The sequence below is a fragment of the Sminthopsis crassicaudata genome, chromosome 3 (genome assembly GCF_048593235.1).
Source record: "Sminthopsis crassicaudata isolate SCR6 chromosome 3, ASM4859323v1, whole genome shotgun sequence".
Taxonomy (NCBI): Eukaryota; Metazoa; Chordata; class Mammalia; order Dasyuromorphia; family Dasyuridae; genus Sminthopsis; species Sminthopsis crassicaudata.
In genome coordinates this window covers 536,519,248-536,537,327 of record NC_133619.1, presented here as the reverse complement: position 1 = coordinate 536,537,327, position 18,080 = coordinate 536,519,248, and the positions used below count along the sequence as shown (strand labels likewise).

At 38.2% G+C, this 18,080-nt stretch overlaps 1 protein-coding gene across 1 annotated transcript in view; it reads right to left on the bottom strand.

The window, feature by feature from the left end:
* The window catches only part of TMEM123 (transmembrane protein 123), a 73,982-nt gene extending 56,133 nt beyond the window's left edge, over positions 1–17,849 (bottom strand). Inside the window, exons 1-2 of the mRNA XM_074302316.1 lie at positions 17,783–17,849; positions 16,949–17,446 (exon numbers count right to left, since the gene is read on the bottom strand). Of these exons, the coding sequence (XP_074158417.1) occupies positions 16,949–17,446; positions 17,783–17,849 (565 nt within the window). The remainder of the gene's footprint in view (positions 1–16,948; positions 17,447–17,782) is intronic.
* Positions 17,850–18,080: the final 231 nt, after the last annotated feature.

The window sequence follows — 18,080 nt, the reverse complement described above, 5'->3', positions numbered from 1 at the left end:
TTTTTCACAGGATCTTTCTAGATTTGGATGTGCCCATCTTTTCATCCTAAGATCCATATCACTTCATTTCTGGCCCTCTTCTGCACTTTCTCAGTGTCTAAGACATTACAAAAGGATGCTGTGATCAAGTGCAGAAAGGGTTCTCTTCACCAAGAAGAAAGTAATGGTCCTTTCTTTTGGATTCTTCTTACTTGAATTTTTACCACATAGGGCTCGTGGTTACTGTTGTTTTTCCAGTGGTGTCTTGATTCTTGTTTGGGTTTTCTTGGTAAAAATACTGGAGTGGTCTTTCATGTCCTTTCCATCTTACAGTTGAGAAAACTGAGGCAAACAGGGATAAGTGATTTGCCTAGGGTCACATAGCTGGTAAATATCTGAGGCCCAATTTGAAATCAGATCTTCCTGACTCCAGGCCTAAAGCTCTATCCCCTGAGCCACCTAGTTGCCTATACAGGGCTTACCCTACCTCTAAAGTGTAAGTGACAAGAGACCTCTCAAGAAAATTTGCAGACCATACTCCCCACCCTAAGTATTTGCTTAATTTGAAACAAAATAAGAATACAATTGCAGTATGATACTTTTTATATATCTGTTAGCCTATCTGCTGATTATCATCCTCTGATGTCTACAGTTTTGCTGAATTTTATTCGCCTATGTTTATCTTTTGAAGTGTTACTATCTTAGTAAGTTAAAGCACAAGTGAATTTAGAAAAAAATGCATTAAACCATATTTTTAACACTAACCACATCCTAACACAAATTGGACACTCCTGACTTAGGTGCATTTAAAAGACTCAAGAAACATTTATTTTTGCCTGTTCTTTACCTACCAATGGTCACTTGGAAATGTTGGGTTCACACAAAAACCCCTCTGAGGGACTGACATTTGGAATTTCCCTTTCCTATTTGCTATTGCAGGCATGAGGAGAATGGAAAAAGGTAGCAACAGTCAAGGATACAATAATAATTACATATATATATGTTATATATATACAGATATCTATATATAGATATCTATATACTTATATCTATCTATCTTTAAGGCTTGGGAAGATAACTTATGCTGTGAGGTCATCATTACCTCTATTTTATAAAAGAGGAAAAAGGTAGGAAGAAATTAAATGACTTCTCAAGGTCATGTAGTATGTAATTCTTACTGCATCTAATATGTAAGGAAGGATTCAAATTCAGGCCTTTCTTTCTAAGTCCAAGTCAAGGACTCTGTCCATTATACAATTTAACTCAAGTGATAGGGAAGTTAACAAATAATAATAATAGTGATGATTTTGAATATAACAAAGTAAAATATTTTGTTTGGATGAAATCAGCACAACTAGAAGAAGAAAATAATTTCAGGGATAAAAATCTCTGCACAAAGCTTTTTTGATAAAATTCTGATAACCAAGAAATAGGAAATTAAGATAGACATATCAACAAGTGCAACCCCCTTCTACAGACACAGAAAGACTTGAACAAAATTTCAAAAAAATTCAAACTGTCAATAATAAATAGATAAAAGACCTAAGGAGTCAATCAATGAAGGGAAGAGAAGCCCTTTAATAAAGAAATCAAAGGACCTGCAAAGTGGTCAAACTGTTCTAGGAAACACACTCTTTGACTCAGAGGGCTACTATTGGGCAAATGTTCTGAGAATGTCAATGACAGAAAGATACAAATGTACCAATATCATCAGTCATCTCGGGGCTTTGGATGGTAGCAAAAACTGGCAAATAAGTCATCTTAGTTGCTGAGAATCCTTACCTTTCTTCTTGTTATGGTAGGTCATGGTTATAGAAAATTACATAAATTGTCAGATTTGTTAGCAACATTGGGTTGTTTTACTTAACGTTTTTTCTTGTCCTAAAAGAAAATTCTATAGGGGGAATGTGTATTGGTATATAATTGTGGTATAAAAGACTTTTTAAAAAATAAACTATAATAGGGAACTGATCAAAAGCATACTGCATTTATCAGTTGAAGGGCTTACAGCCCATTTGATAAAATTATGAAACACAAGGGCTGAACAAGAGACAATGAAATATTGAGCTTTTTGTACTTTATGACTTACAGAGGACATCTTATAAAGTATTCATCCTTTCCAGTTTGGGATGGATTATTTTGTTGGTTGTCTATTCTCAAAGAGATCAAAATGACATCACTATGCTAGTCAGCTGTGATTGATCAGACCAATGCGAGTGTGAAATGCTCTACCACAGGTTGGACACAAATAGTCCAGGTGAAAATTTGGGGTGAATTCTCTAACTTTGAAATCTCTTGATTTCTTTTGAGCTACTTCCATTCTACTTTGCTCATAGAGCACAGCACCTTCTCTGAGAAGGGCACACCATGCAGAGCGATCTGTGCCAGTGTCTTCGATATCATGCATTCAATTCTCAAGTTCTTATGAGAGATCTTGAAAGTGTCCTTATATTGCTTTTTCTGATTACCATGTGAGCACTTTCCTGAGTGAATTCTCTGGAAAATGGTCTTTTTTTTTTTTTTTTTAGAAATATATGTTTGACATTTGAACACTGTGGGCAGCCCAACAAAGTTGCACTCTAGAGTGGAGTTGGAACGCTTGGCAGTTCACTTTGGGCGGGGACCCAGTGCCTGGTACCTTCTCCAGGTGATTTTCAGAATCTTAAGACAATTCAAATGGAAGTGATTCATTTTCCTGGCATGGCACTGGTAAATGGTCCAGGTTTCAGAGTCATATGGCAATAGGTCAGCACAGTGGCTCTGTAGACCTTCCATTTAGTGGTCCGTCTAATACATCTTCTCTCCCACATTTCCCTTTGGAGCCTCCCAATGAATCAGCTCTGGCAATGTGTGTGCATCAACCTCTTATCCAAGCGTACTTTTCTGGAAACATACTGCCAAGGTATGTGAACGTATCCACAAAATTCAGATCTTCTCCATTTGCTGTAGCTGATGGTTTCCCATATGGGTGGTTTGGTGCTAACTGATGGAGTACCTGTGTTTTCTTGGTGTTAATTGGTAGGCAAAAATTAGCACAAGTATACTTTGTTGCATCTCAGCTTTGCAGACTGCATTGAGTGTACAATCATTTGCAAATAACAAAAATCATGCATCCACACTCCTCTCAATTTAGTTTTGGCTTATAGGCTTGTCAAGTTGGAAAATTTACCAGCAGTGCAATTGCTGACTTTGACGGCATATTTGTCCTCGTATAAGATATGTGACAACATGACTGAAAACATCATGCTAAGAAGCATGAGAGCAAGCACACAGTCTTGTTTCACACCATTGGTTTTGAATGCCATTAGGCAACTTTTGTGTGGCAAAGCACTTGGTGCTAATTCTATTCCAGTTGAAATTTGCAAGGTGGGGAGAAGGTGGTCATTTAGTTATACAAAATGATACAAAAAAATTACAAAATACAAGATGCCTCTGTGGTCCTTAGCTATAAAGTTTAAGAGAATAGATTGTCCTGTGACAGTCACAGAGGGTCTCTCTTTTAGTCACTGTTGGCAAGATTCTTGTCAGAATCCTCCTTAACAGGTTGATCCTTCACCTGGAAGAAAGTCATCTACCTGAAAGCTAGTATGACTTCAGAAGGGGATGAGAAATAGTCGATATGGTGTTTAACTACCTGGCAACTATGGGGAAAAATGCTAGGAACAGAACAAAGGTCTGTAAACAACATTTGTAGACCTGACCAAAGCTTTTGGTACTCTTAAGTCATGAGAACTTAGGAAAATCATGGCAAAATTTGGTTTCCCAGAGAAGTTCATCAGTATAGCACATGATGGTTTGTTTGCCCAGGTCCTAGACAATTGACAATATATTATTTTGTACCTTATAGAGGATGTGCCGCCTCAAAAAGCTCAAACCTCAAATGGATTATTTAGAAAACGTTATTGCAGATGTAAAAAAGAGGCTACATTTCATTTTCCCTGAGGAAAAACGAAAAGGTTATTACATAAGTTTGGTGAAATTATAGCTATATATATATATATATATATATATATATATATATATATATATATATATATATATATATATATTATGTAGCTATTGGTTGATTGTAAGAATCTCATCCATAGTGACCTTTTATGGCAAGGTAGCCAGATCTGCCGACACACTCCTAAAGAATAGTCTCTTCTGGCTGAGAAACATTTCTGGCAGTTGAGAAGAACGACACAATCTTGTAGAATAAAAACTCAATTCTTGAGAAGGAAATGCCCTTCAACCTTTGCCTTTGTACTTCTAGCTGAGTGAAGGGGATGGAGTTAAGAGGGTAGAGAGGTTTTCTTTAATCCCCTGCTCATTTCAAATGGTATCTTGCAGTGGAGCAACTCACTCGCTAAGATATTCCTCACTCAGTAGAAAGCAGAACCTCCAGAGTACAGTTGGGAATACTATGCCTGGTAAGGAAAAGGGTCAGGGAGCCCAGTGAGGTGACCTGCTCAGCAGAGACCAGAAGAAAAATCATGAGGACACTAGCAGAAGAGAAAGGATATCAACTTGGCCACATATGTCCTGTGTATACCTCTCTACTGTTCTTCCTGGTGTGTGGTTTTTGTTTTTTTTGTGGGTTTTTTTTTTTTTTTTTGATGGTGGTGTTGAAATGCATACTACAGGTTTATGGGAGGAATATTTTGTAGCTACTGTTGCTATTGTATCATTACAGGAAATATTTTTGCTTTGAGCCAATTGTATCAATTGGCTGACTATTCTAAGTACAAATACCAGTAGGGGCTTGTAATGCTATAGTTTTAGGACAGCTGGGGTAGTTATCCCCAAGGACTCAACCTGAGTGTAAGTTAGACAAGTAATCTAGAGACAGCACCATAAAAATATTTTTAAAAATTCTAAAAGTGACTGTTACAAGAATTGTTATCAAAAATAAAACAAAAACAATTAGCATCCTTTTTGTGGGTTTCTTTTATTAATTCATTTTTAGGACCATGGAGTTCTTCAAATACCAGAAAGAAACTTTTAAGGGCTCACATTTTATCTCTGGTATTACTGTCTGTTATATTAACTCAGGGCTAACAAAGCCATGAAACTTAGTATGGAAAAATTAAAGAACTACCATGTCATATCATCCACTCAAATGGTAGGCTTATTTTTCTCAAGAATATTAAAATGGTACCATCTTTAAGTCTACAGCAAATGAAAAAGTAACTGCCAAATCCACAAGTCATCTCTGCTATAGAAATATACATAGTACAAACTCACACTTTCTTTAACTAATAAAAAAGGGAGTGGGGAAGAATGTTAGGGTAATTTTAAATAACCCATCCTAGAAACATTAGATATATTAGTTGAACAGGCCAGTCAACATCTAGAAACACTGAGGTGTCAGAGCTTTCTGAAATTTCAAAAGGAAATGTAAGATAGTGAATATTTTCCAAGCTTAGTTACTAAGGTGACCCTCTTCTTTTTCATTTGAAAAAAAAGTAAAATCTTATTTTTAGTACTCTAAGGAAAGCCACCAACAGATTTTTCTTAAGACTTTTTTTTAAAGGGGTTTATTTACTTTCCAATTGAACAGAATAAACCCAAGATAGAAGAATTCTTCTGGCACAGGGACTGTATAAATAAAAGCATGTCATTTTTCTGAAACATGAAATTTTTGAGAAATGATATTGCAACATGAAATGCATTCACCAACAATGTTTTTCTTATTTTGGAAAGGTAATTTCTGAAATGAAAACCATCCAAATACCATTCAAAACTCTCAATAAGCTGACTCTTAGCCTACCCTTCCTCCTACTATAGCCTGCCTATCTCCCACTACTTCCTGGCTTCAAAAACATTTATGTTTTCCAGAGAAGTAATAAGGCCCTGAGACTCCATGCATTTGCTCCTTCTATTCCCTCCCTACTTAGAATATCTTTTTTTTCCTATCATCTCCATCTGTTGAAATCCTACCCATTTTTACAGACCTAGATCAAATATGACATCCTCCTTGAACCCCTCAGCACTATTTTATCTCCTCTTAGAACTTACCAAGTTTTAACCCTGTAATAGTGTTTTGTGTAGATCACAATAAAATGTTAGACTTGGGTTTGAATGTTTCTGACACTCCCTACTTGTAAAACCATGGGCCAAGTCACAAGCTCTCTGAGACTGTTTCCTGATATGTAAAATGAGAATCATGGGACCACAGATTAAAAGTTGGAAGGGACCCAGAAACAGAGAGTCCCTAAGTTCACAGTATGAGTACCTGGAATCTTTTTCATTTGGCAGAAATGGGGTATAGAAGGAAGGTTGTTGTTGGTCATTCTTAATCTATATTTTTATTAAAGCTTTTTATTTTCAATACTTATATGTGGATAATTTTCAACATTCACCCTTGCAAAACCTTGTGTTCTAAATTTTTTCTCTCCCTTTCTTTCACCCTGTCCCCACTCTGGATGGCAAGTAATCCAATATATATTAAACATGTGCAATTCTTCTATATACATTTCCATAATTATCATGCTACATAAGAAAAATCAGATCAAAAAGAAAAAAAAGGAGAAAGAAAACAAAATGCAAACAAACAACAATAATAAAAAAGAGTAAAAATACCATGTTGTTATCCACACTCAGTTCCCACAGTCTTCTCTCTGGGTCAAGATGGCTCTCTTCATCACAAGACCATCTGAACTGGCCTGAATAATCTCATTGCTGAAAAGACCACATCCATCAGAAGTGATCATCGCATAATCATGTTGTTGTCTGTGTTCAGAGATCTCCTGATTCTGCTCTTTTCACTCAGCATCAGTTCATGTAAGTCTCTCCAGGCCTCTCTGAAATCATCCTGCTAATTGTTTCATACAGAATAATCATCCATAACATTCATATCTATAACTTATTTAGCCTTTTTCCAACTGATCGGTATCCATTCAGTTTCCAGTTTCTTGCCACTACAAAAAGGGCTGCCACAAAAACATTTTTTGCTTATTTTGCTCTTTGGGATACAAGCACAGTAGAAACACTGCTGGTCAAGGAGTAAGCACATACAAGCACAGTAGAAACATTGCTGGTCAAGGAGTAAGCACAGTTTGATAACTTTTTGATCATAGTTCCAAATTATTCTCCAGAATGGCTGAATCAATTCACAACTCCACCAACAATGTATTGTGTGTCCCAGTTTTCTCATATCCCCTCCAACATTCAACATTATTTTTTCCTGTTATCTTAACTAGTCTTAGAGGTGTGTAGTGGCACCTCAGAGTTGTCTTAATTTGTATTTCTCTGATCAATAGTGATTTAGAGCACCTTTTCAAATGACTAGAAATGGTTTCAATTTCTTCATCTGAAATTTGTTCATTTTCTTTAACCATTTATCAATTGGAGAATGGCTTGGATTCTTATAAATTTGAGTTAATTCTTTATATATTTTAGAAATGAGGACTTTATCAGAACCTTGAATGTAAAAATTTTTCCCAACTTATTGCATCTCTTGTAATCTTGTCTACATTAGTTTTGTCTGTACAAAAACTTTTAAACTCAATATAATCAAAATTATCTATTCTGTATTCAATAATGTACTCCAATTCTTCTTTGGCCATAAATTCCTTCCTTTTCCACAGATCTGAAGTCCTTTGTTCTACTAATTCTAATAACATTGCTCTTTACATCTAAATCATGAAACCATTTCAACCTTATCTTGGTACAGAGTATTAGATGTGAGTCAATGCATAGTTTCTAGCATACTAATTTCCAATTTTCCCACCAGTTTTTGTCAAATAGTGAATTCTTATCCCCAAAGCTGGGGTCTTTGGATTTGTCAAACATTAGATTACTATAGTCATTGTCTATTTTGTCCTGTGACCTAACCTATTCCATTGATTGACTATTCTATTTCTTAGCTAGTACCAAATGGTTTTGATGTTAATTTATACCTTTGATCCAGATTTTGCCTCCTACTAGAAAGGCCAAGCACCTAAAGGTGATCCAGAACTAGAGCACAAGTTGTCCAAAGTGAAAATGTTTCTATAAGAGCTTCCCAAACATGATCCACCAGAAGCAGGAAGAGAAATAGAAGAAAGAGTACCCAGGAGAAGCCATAGGACATTGATGCTCAGGCCAGGTGATTAAGTGTTATTTGAGAGAAAAGATTCCTGTGCTGTAAAATGATTTTTAAAAATCCTTTCCTAGTTTATTTTTTTTTAAATGCAAGAATGAGGTGTTTTTTTTTTTTAAATGCTCTTGCAAGAATGGGTACCTAAATGTCCTAGTTTATTCTTAATCAGGATTGTTTCTAGGGGAGATATCCAACTTCGGTAGGACTCATGCCCTTACCCTTATAGGGCTCACCCTGAGTCTGTATAAATTCTTTACTCTTCAGCTCCCATCATGTCTCACAGGATTGTGAGCAAAATGCTCTGCAAATCTTTTACAGATTAGATTGATTGCTCTATCTCTCTATCTAGATAAGATAGATCTATCTACTTTGCAAATTTTAGAAAAATGATAGATCTAATCTAGTTATTTGAGTTATATGATTTTAACCTATTTGAGGGCAGAAACTAGATCTTATTCATTCAGTAACTCTCCTCCTCCCCCCAATATCCTCAAGCTCTTACCTTAGTATCTTGCACACAGAATCAATAAATATGCATTTATTAAGTACATACTTTATACCAGGCAATACGGATGCAATCACAAAAATCAGAAACTCCTTACTTTCAAAAAACTTAGATTTTTGACAGAAAACAACATAGAATTGCACAAATACATACAAAATATATACAACATGAATACAAAGGCAATATGACAGTAGATGGAGAATGCCCCCCCAACCCACCCTTTTCTGACTTCAAGTCATTCCTCTGACACAACAATGGCTAAAGGACTTTGTAAAAGTTCTTAGTGCCCTCTGAAAAACAACTATTCATCATCTTGCATCAGTGGAAGGAAGTTCCTCTTCAGAAATTTCAGAAGTCAAAGGTCTAAATTTAAAAAGAACAACAAACAATTGGGGAAAAGGCTGAATACTACCAATTGGGGAGATGCAGAAAGACCTCCTATAAGAGATAATAACAGAACTGAGTTTTAAAAGAGACGAGACTAGACTAGGGACAACGAGATGGCACAGTGGAGAGAGCATTGGCCCTGGATTCAGAAGGACCTGATTTCAAATCTTGTGGCAGATACTAGCTGTGTGATCCTGGGCATTCTAATTGCTTCAGAAAGACAGACAAGCAGACAGACACAAAAACTGGAGACAGATCAGGAACATCAAGAAGGTCAGTGTGAATGGAGTATAGAATGCATTAAGAGAAATGATATATAAAAAAACCTAGCAAGGTAGGCTGGAGCTAAACTGTTTTCAATGATAAACAAAATGCTAAAACAAGTTTTCAATGCTAAATAGTGGGATCTGTATATGATCCTAGAGGAAGGAGAAAACCAATGGAGTTTACTACACAGGAAGTAATATATTCAGATCTATGCTTTAGAATATCAATTTAGCAGCTGTTTGGAAGGTAGACTTCTTGGAGAGGGTGAGATTTTGAGACAGAGAGAGATCAATTATAAGACTACCAAAATCATTCTGATGGAAATTGGCTCAGAAAGAAAGGAATGAATTTAAGAAATGTGAAGATAGACTTGTGGAGTCTTAAAGACTGACAGATAAGAAATTTGAAAGTGAGCTAAGTATTGCAGTGGATACAACACTAGGCTTGGAATTGAGAACATTTCATCTTCCTGAGTTTGAATCTGGCTTCAGACATGGATCAGCTGTGTGATCCTGGGTAAGTCACTTCACCCTATATGCCTCAGTTTCCTCATCTGTAAAATATGCCAGAGAAAGAAATAACAAACTGCTCTACTCTCTTTGCCAAGGAAACCCCAAATGGGGCCATTAAGAGTTGGACACAATTGAAATAATCTGAGGTTGTAAATTTGGGTTACTAGAAGCATAGTTGTGCCCTGAAAAGAAATGGGAAAGTTAAGTAAAAGAATGGACTTGGTTATATTGGGAGGTGGTAAATATTGAAGTCTGTTTTGGACATATTAAGTATAGTACTTATAAGACATCCAGTTGGAAATGTTCAACAGACAGTAGGTAATGTGAGATTAGAGAGAGTTGGAACATAGTTCTGGGAAACACATGTCTAGGGATGAAATTGTTGAGAAAGAGAAGGGTACATAAGACAGAACCCTAGGGGTAAACCTCAAAGGTGAAAGACATAGATAATTAACCAACGAAAGAGAGAAAAGACTGCCCAGTTTGATAAAGATTAGTTAGACAGAAGGAGAAGAGAGCAATTCCATGAAAACCCAAAGAAAAGACAGTATCTAGAAGAAAAGAGTAGTCAACAGTGTCAAAAGACATAGATTAAAAAAAGGATGAGGACTGAGTAAATAGGACAATCAAGAGATGACAGATTATGGAGATTTAGAACTGGAAGGAATAATGGATGTCACTAAATCCAAACCCTTCCTTTTACAGAAGATGAAAATGAGGCACTGAGAGGTTAAGGAAAATGGAATTGCAACACAAGTCTTTCTGATCCCAAGTCCAGAGTCCTATCCCTTACACCATGCTACATCATAGGTACTAAATGTTTGCTGAATGACAGAGGAAGTTTTAGATTAGACAATCTAGTATCTTCACAGAAATGCACTTACTCCCATCAATTTGGAATAGAGTGAATCATGGCACTCAAACCCCATGACTGCCTGTTAGTACAGGATGAAACATCCTGATAGAATAACTTTGTGACCCAGTTTTCTACCTATCTCCCCTCTCCCTATTCTATTAAAGTTGTACAAAACAAACAGATACTTTGACTTCAAATTCAGATGAAAAGCCCAGGCATAAGAAAAGAAGAGGAAGGTCTGACTGCATGGGCTTTTAATTTTTCTTTACAAAATTGTGCTTCTTTTCATTCTTTTAAAATGATACCATGCTTGAAAGTTAGCTCCAAAAAGTGAAGAGTTTCTGAGGGAGAGTGACCTACTTAATTATTGGTAATAGAATCTTTATTTAATCTTTATGTAAATTGTGTAGGAAAAAAGTGACCATCCCGTTCCCTAACAAATTTAAACAGAATCATCAAAAATGCAAAATCATGGGATAAGAACATTATTATGCAAACTATCATGATTTCTCACAGATAGAATTGTAATCTGTTCACTAGATAGGAATGTTATAAAGGTTACAGTCTACAACCCGAAAGTTACTGGCCACACATTTATAACTGATCATTGATCAAAATAAATGGATTTTTGCATGACAAAATGACTCTCTCAAATCTCAAATTATATTCACAAATAGACCTGGGAATGGGTAAGATGGGAAAGATGTAACTTACTAAAAAAAATATTCCCTACAAATTCTCAGATAACTGTAAGAACAACTGCTCTCATACTTAGCATTTCATTGCAGAAATTTCAAAGGTTTCCTGATGTTATTATTTTTATACTTAATACTAATATGGTGTAAGTTTTACAAAATGCTTTCCTTGCAATAACCCTGTGAAATAGGTAGCACACATTTTAAAGATGAGAAAATCAAGGCAGAGAAATTGATTTGCCTAAAATCATAAAGCTAGCTATCCAAGCTAGGGACAACTAGATGGCACAGTGGAGAGAGCATTAGTCCTGGATTCAGAAGGACCTGATTTCAAATCTGGTGGCAGACACTAGCTGTGTGATCCTGGGCACTCTAATTGCCTCATTAGGTAAGGTCTTATGTGGATTGATTTTGCAGCCTGAAACTTTGCTAAAGTTGTTAATTGTTTGGAGTAGTTTTTTTTAGTTGATTCTCAAGGACTCACTCTCTAAGTATACCATCATCTCAAGTGCAAAGAGTGATCATTTCATGAGGTAAGGTCTGGGTCTTGATTTCACTAAATTTGTAAGCCCTTTCAGTTTGGAAAAAAAAAGGAACATATCCTGAAGGAGGCCTATCATAGTTCCTTGCACATAATAGGCATTTAAAGGTTATTTGTTTTATTAAATGTATGAAATTTGACTTCCAAAAAGAGGTGTTACCTATCTGCACATCACCCTTGGAAGGTACATACATATTCTGATGATGCAGCCATTCCCCCAAACATTTATGGAACTTTCCTTATGAAACTGCCTTCAGAGATATCATATGGACCACAAGAGAAAATGCTGGTCTTGTAACCTAATACATAATTACCTGATTCAATGTATTTTATCAAAGACAATAATATCATGTAGCTTATTTATCAAACCAGAGCTTTATGAATGGAATGTTTCCAAAAACTAACTCTACCCTCAAAGAACAGAGATTTGGCAGAACAACAAATTTAGAGCAGGTGATCTAATTCAGTACTCTTTATTTTTCAGGTGAAATTAAGGCTCAGGGAGGTAAACCCAAGATCATTCAACAAGTTTGGTTTTGCATCCAGGTTCTCCAACCCCAAATCTCCCGAGACCTCAAAAGAATGTAACCAACTCTTAGGTAATTCTAAAAAAAATTCTTAAAAATGAATCAATAAACATTTATTAAGTGTTTTATTACTGTACTAATTTATTACACTGTAATAATTACATATTATTACTGTGTTCTGGGCACTCCACTGATTATTAGAGTAGGAAGGGATCTTAGTGATTATTTTATCCCAATGTCACTGTATGGATGAGGACAATCAGGTGTAGAAAGAGGGGTTCTGCTCAAGATCACACAGTACCAAAACTCATTTTCAGAATCAAGTCTCCTAATTTTAAATCCAGGGTTCTTTTTATTATTCAACAAAATTATGATTACTTGCCACTCGTCCCATTGCTGCTACCCCTAGAAAGAGACCATCCATTTGCAGATGAGGTTCACAAAGGACCTATTCAATCCTACTCATCAGCTAAAGATAGTCTCTGCATGAAGTCAAACAATAGGATGTGATCAACCACAAATCTGCTCAGCACAGATTCCCAAGTTCTATGCAGAATTCCAAAATTCTTTTACCTTCACGGTTTACTCCTTATGATATTCCCTGCCATTACCACTATAAAATCTCTCAATCCACTTGCACCATCCATTTCCAACTGCCTCTTAGCAGGGAGGGAAGCTTTTTACTTCAAGAAAACTGAGCTCCTACATTGTGGAGGAAGAAAGGAAAGAAGACTAGCAGAAGGTGGCCACCTCCACAAGTGTCTCTTTCCCCAATATTAAATGCCTGTGTCCTCAGCAGAAGGGAAAGCATGAAACTTTTGTAACCAGTCTCAAACTTGCATGACTGCAATATCAAGGGTCAAGTTCTACCATCTTCTGTTGGTTACACTGGAAAAACCAATCAGATCAAGAAACTGCAACACCCATAAACCCATGACTTTCTGCTACTCTTGCCAAGCTGTCCTGTAGGGAGGAAGTAAAGGACTCAAGTGTCCTACACATTTACTTGGAAGAGAGGGGGAGAGGTTGGTGAAATCTCCATGCACCAAATTCAAGAAGCAGTCTTTCAGAAGCATCATAAATGACCATCTCTTTCTGATGTTGTTAGGTTGAAGACTATCCAAGACTAAGTGCTAATGAGATAATGAGATATTAGGTTCTTACTAAGTGCTAAGTCGGGTACTTGACAATTATCTAGTTCCGGCCTTTCCTGGGGAAGAGCTTGCGTACTTGGGAGGAGCAAGCTCATTGGTTGAAGTGGTTCTTCCCAGAAGCCCTTGCATTATCCCACGCCCATTATCTGGGAGGATAAAGAGGGCACCACTCCTGAGATAGTCAGTCTCTGCTTTAGACCAGGCTTGAGGCAGCTCTCTGCAGGAAGGGAAGTCACTTCTTTGGACGAGAGTTAATGGCAACTGTCTGGAGACAACGGTTCTCTACAGGAAGAAGAATCTGTCCGAGAGATTTGAGTTGACACAGCAGATCTCCTCCCAGAGAGCGATCGGCAGCTTCTGGAGACAACAGCACGTTACAAATTGGCATCCACAACGTGGGACAAGGACTTTTGCTTATCCTGACAAGGACTTATTCTGAGCCCTTTAGAGGAGCTAGACCGGACCATAGCATGATGTGACTTACAGTTGGTTCTTCAGAGACCTGAAGGCTTCAAGGACTGAGCCTCCTGAAATTTCTTTGCTTTCCATCCATCTTATCTTGCCCTGTTTCCCCAAGTCCTAGGGGCTTATATGAGTTAAAATGTGAAATGATACAGGCCCATTATCTGAAAAATTAGCTTGTCTGGCATTTTTGTGAAAACTCATCTAAGTCCCCAAACTCATTATCACATACTAGGATTGGATCTCACATTCCTTAACTGGAGAATGACAGGATTGGATCAGATGATTTCTAAGGTTCTTTCCACCTGTAAAATATTTATGGACTCCTAAGCTTTGGGTCTAACAGCTATGCATAGGGGAATCTCCACAAACCTATTCACTGTCCTCTAAGTTTACAGGTTAAAATAAATCCACTGATACAGATACAACTATAAAGGAATGATAGACAGCAAAATAAAAATGTGAAAGGAAGGGAGGGAGAGAAGAAGAAAGTAAATTAACCTGAAGGAAGAAAGAAAACAGTAGCAACTGAATCTGGAAGGAAAGGAAGGATTTTTGCAGTCACAGATATGAAAGAAGGCCATGTCAGACATTGGAGAGTTTGTAGTATAGACAAATGTAGAGAAGCAGATATAAGCTGGATAAGATCAGAAATAAAGCTCAACTAAGCTGAAACATATGTATAAAAAGTAACATTATAAAACAAGACTAGAAATGTAGATCTGAGAGGAAAGATCTTGAATGCCAGAGGTAGATGTGTGTATATCAATTAGAACAAATTTATGTAAAAGTCTTAAAAGACTATCCAAATAACTATAACAATTATATATATCTATATCTGTAGATATAGATATATATATATATATCTCCAGCATTTCTCTGGATATGTGGGTTCTGTTGTATTTTTTAAATTGGCCAAACCATTTTAGCCTTCTAGAATGAGTCTACAAATATTATATAAAACTGCTAAGTTACATAATTATAGTAGAATTTAAAAAAATCAATAAACAAGGATATGAGAGATGAATATTCTGTATTATACCACTTTACAATTCTTACCTGGATTGAGATATTCAGGTCTGACCAGAGCTCTCAATGTGATTTACTATGATTGTTTTTGTTTGTCCTCCCTTCTTTCTCAAAAAGGACCATGATATCAAGAGGATAACCCAATAAAATGAAAGTGAATTGGATTTAGGTGAGGGAAGGGTGTGTAAAGTCACTTTCTCTTCCATAGCCAACTGGATTCATGGTAAGATATAGATCAGAATGACTGGAGATGGCCCTGTATATAGTAGGAGACTTTAGCCTTTTTAGGTTAAGATCTTTCCCAGGTCTCAATTTGACTAAGGTTGACTACCAAGGTTGTGCTTTTGGAAACAGGATCTTAATAGTGCTGTTTGGAAGCTTATGTTGATTTCTTGGTGGAACATGAATGCCAGTATTCAGAAAGAACAAAAAGTATATGCTTGAATGGAGAGAAGAAGCCCTCACTTGGAAGAGTAAGAGCATAACTGCAGAAATGGCATAAGAATTTATTTATGTAATTAAGACAGATCTTGGGTATTCAGAAATCTTGATTCTGGGTAGTGTTACACAACATATGTAGCAATTTTCTTTTATGATTAAGTGCTTGATGAGTTAAAGAAAAGTATGAAGGGCCCAGCCAGGGTTGACAATAAAACCCATCCCTACTTTAAATAATCCAGGTCTACCAACTTACAGTTATCTGCCAAATTCAGACAAAATGTCCATTTTGTCTGATTCACTGAGATAATTTGAGCAAAGGCAGGTGTTTTGCCTAAACTAACTTGGCAATTTTGCAGATTCTCTCTCCACTTAACTTTGGCTAGGTAGAACGAACATAAAATATAAACAATTCTTTTTTGGAAGAATGGCTAGGACTAGCATTTATGACAAAGAAATACCTGAGTTCACTATTTTAAAGTAGTTTTTGTTGGTTGGCTGATCAGAGCACTGCATCTGGCTTAGATGACTCATTCCCCCGTAACCAGAAGTCCCATACCAGTTGGCAAAGAGTAGACAGAATTTGCAGGAAGGACTGGACCGTAATACCCCCAAAACACCAAGAAGGAAATAGGTAAAAATAGCAAAGAAACATTAAAAACACCACCACAAACAGTGGAGAAATATGAAAATGAATTGGGTTTTAATTTCCGCTAGATCCAGAGATATTTTTCATTATCTCAATGTTGTCACAGGACAGAAAGAATTCACAACAGCAAATGCCCCCTAAGACAAGATGTCTGTTGCACATAGGAGCAGGAAGCAACTTACTTTACTTAACTAAGCTGATGAAAAGGTGTCTGGGCATATTATTGAACTGGAGACTCCCACAATCTCACTTTTAAGCTGACTTATTTTTCTTAATACTTAGCCTTATGATTCCTTAAAACTGTAAATGACTCGGCTCGTTATTACTTACTAAGAAAAATAAAAAGTGTAGCGATGGAGAGCCTAATCCCTCCTCGCACATCATAAAACTGGGCAAGCCACACGTTTAGCTTTTCCAAACGATTTCATCATCTCGTTTCCCCAATGTGAGCCTCAGACAAATCCTCCCCAAACACTAACCAGGATCAAATGCTACAAAGGTTTCTTTTCCTTCTCAAGTGAAGTCCTAACTTTGATCACCTACATCTGCTCCCCAAACCTCGAATCTAGTCGGTGAGAATCCACACCGCCACCTCATTGGCAGGATGAGCCATGTAGCCGAGTTCGGTACAATTCCCCCACAACTGGCTAACGCTGAAGGTCCAACTGGCTCTTTCGGAACCCCCGTTTCCATCCTCTCCCACAACACTCCCCCGACTCCTAGTTTTGCTCTCTGAGTTCAGGAACCGGCACCCTCAGCACCCAGGAACACTGCCAGATGCTCAACTTGCTCGAACAACTGGGTCTCAACTTTAGCCTCCGGGAGGGCTTTAGCTGTCCAGGTGTTCCCAGTGCTCCCCATTTTAGGGTCTGCTCTACTTACTGGGTTCTGGGATCTGCGCAGCTCCCAAGAGGAACAGCACCTGCAGCGCAGCCACGAGTAAGGGAGCAGAAGTCGCTACGGCGGAGAGTCTCATTGTTCCGAAGGAGACAGGCCACCGGCTACTCGGTGGGACAGAGTGGCGCGAGCTCTGCGCGGGGGCTGCGGCCAACGCCAGTCCTCGCTCCCCGAGCGCTGAGCGGAGCCCGCAACGTGGTCCTTTCCGTTCCTCCTGCGCGCAGCGCTGGCTCCGCGCAGGCTGCCGGGCTCGCTCGCTCGCTCCGCGCTCTCTCCGGATGACCAAATAGGGTTCGGGAGCCCCCGAGCAGGGAAGAGGGCGGGCAACTGGAGCAGCCCGAGAACCTGCGGAGGGAGGGCGGGAGGGAGAGCCGGGGAGGGCGAGATGGACGCGAGGCGGGGCGGAGCGCAGCGCTGCGGGGGCCCAGCGCGCAATACTGGGCGTGGTGAAGGCAGGCTCCTCCGCTTCCCGGCGGAGGCAAGCTTAGAGCCAGGGCCGGGGAGCGCGGAGCGGGGAGCGGGAGCGCGGAGCGCAGAGCCATCCCGTCTCGCAAACTTGTGCGTGCATGTGAACATTTTCCTTCCTTTTCGCAAATGGAAAATTTTCTAGTTTTGATAAAATCGATCTAAGTTTGTTGTTTGTGGATCTTGTCGGTCGGTTCGGAGCGCTCCGAGAAAGAGGAAGTCTTTGAAAAGTAGTTTTCACTAGGGCTGACTTTGAGGTGTGTTTGCGTAGACTGCAGCGGAAAAGGAGAAGACAAAAGTTGCTAGAATGGCCGGGAAAAAAAAAAAAAAAAAAGAGTTGGTGCAGTTGCCCACCCCTATTCCGAGGGGCCGGTGCGGGAGGGTCTTGGTTTTTTAGTCCAGGTGGCACATAGCGCTTCATTTACTACAGAAAGAACTTTGACTAGAGTTTTCATTTAAAGACATTCATTTTCATTGGTTTGCATGATGACCCCCAGGGGAGGTGGGGAATGACCTTAACTTACTTTAGCCCTTTGGAATTCTCTTGACCTCCAAGAAAAACAGACGTCTTCCTTTTACCTTTGATTAAGGAGCAAACCGTATATTGTATGTAGTATTATCCAATGTACATGCTGTGGTGGTCTACTTTGGG